The sequence below is a fragment of the Amblyraja radiata genome, chromosome 43 (genome assembly GCF_010909765.2).
Source record: "Amblyraja radiata isolate CabotCenter1 chromosome 43, sAmbRad1.1.pri, whole genome shotgun sequence".
In the NCBI taxonomy this organism is placed as follows: domain Eukaryota; kingdom Metazoa; phylum Chordata; class Chondrichthyes; order Rajiformes; family Rajidae; genus Amblyraja; species Amblyraja radiata.
Window position 1 is genome coordinate 6,837,894 of NC_045998.1, and position 1,241 is coordinate 6,839,134.

The 1,241-nt window shown below is 50.6% G+C and overlaps 1 protein-coding gene across 1 annotated transcript; it reads right to left on the bottom strand.

Annotated features, from left to right (window-relative positions):
• Window positions 1–227: 227 nt before the first annotated feature.
• LOC116968094 (histone H4) lies at window positions 228–569 on the bottom strand. The gene has a single exon (XM_033014723.1). It carries the CDS (start codon window positions 537–539, stop codon window positions 228–230), a length of 312 nt encoding a protein of 103 aa, XP_032870614.1. The 5' UTR covers window positions 540–569.
• Between the last annotated feature and the right edge of the window lie 672 nt (window positions 570–1,241).

Consider the following 1,241-nt stretch of genomic DNA (forward strand, 5'->3'; position numbering starts at 1 on the left):
ACTGGAGATAAACCACTGCTTCCCGGGGAAATTCCGAGTCGACCTTTGTGTTGTTGGATTTACAAAGCGTTAAGTGGCAAAGGGGATATGATAGCGGTCTGGCAAAAAATAAAAGTTCGTTCAGTACATAATGTGATCCTGCTCCCGATCACTGCTCCCTCAGTGAAATGGTGGGTGGCTCTTAAAAGAGCCTTTGTTTTTGTCGATTGGATAAACGGAAGAATTCTTCAACCACCGAAGCCATAGAGTGTGCGACCCTGGCGTTTCAGAGCGTACACCACATCCATGGCAGTGACCGTTTTACGCTTGGCGTGCTCGGTGTAGGTGACCGCATCCCTGATCACATTCTCCAAGAAAACCTTTAGCACCCCACGGGTCTCCTCGTAGATCAGACCCGAGATTCGCTTGACACCGCCACGCCGAGCCAGGCGACGGATAGCTGGTTTGGTGATGCCTTGGATATTATCGCGAAGTACTTTACGATGGCGTTTGGCTCCGCCTTTGCCCAGTCCTTTACCTCCTTTTCCTCTGCCAGACATGATGTTTCTTCACTCAAGGCGCTACACAATAAAAGGCCGAATGCTACAGTCTCCTTTTATACACAGCGCCCCGACCTGATCGAGAAATGCAGAGAGGGAGAGAGACAGGCGAGAATGGGAGGAGATAGTCAGAGTGACAGACAGAGCCTCTCATCCCCAGCTCCTCCCCCGGTTTTCTGCAACCGCCAATTTCCAACGGTTTGCTGATAATACACCCGAGACTCAGAGCCCCGCAAACTTTCACAGGAACGGATTCCACATTAAAGGTCAATCAGTAATATTACTGCCTAAATGCTGTGACGTTACTTCGTCTTCTTCCCATTCATCTCCAGAACCTGTTCCCTCTCCCGAAACCGCTTCTCCCTACACCTCACTATCTCCATCGCAGGTAACAGGCTACTGACCGACATTTACCACAAACCCACTGACTCCCATGGTGTTATCTGGACGACACTTCTGATCCCACCTTGCTTCCTGTAAGGACTCTAACTCCTGCTCCCAATTTCTCCGTCTACGTTGCATTTGCACCCAGGATGAGCTGTTCCAAACCAAGGCATCGGTCAGTACTCATTCTTTAGGGAACGGGGGTTCCCCTCTTCTAATATAGAAGAGGCTCTCACACCAGGGTCTCCTCTATAACCCGGAGCTCTGCTCTCACTCCCCATCCCCCTCCTCGTAACAAGGACAATGTACCCCTTGTCC

Excerpts from the sequence above, each read along its gene's own strand:
- LOC116968094 (XM_033014723.1), bottom strand. The coding sequence starts at position 539 with ATGTCTGGCAGAGGAAAAGGAGGTAAAGGACTGGGCAAAGGCGGAGCC.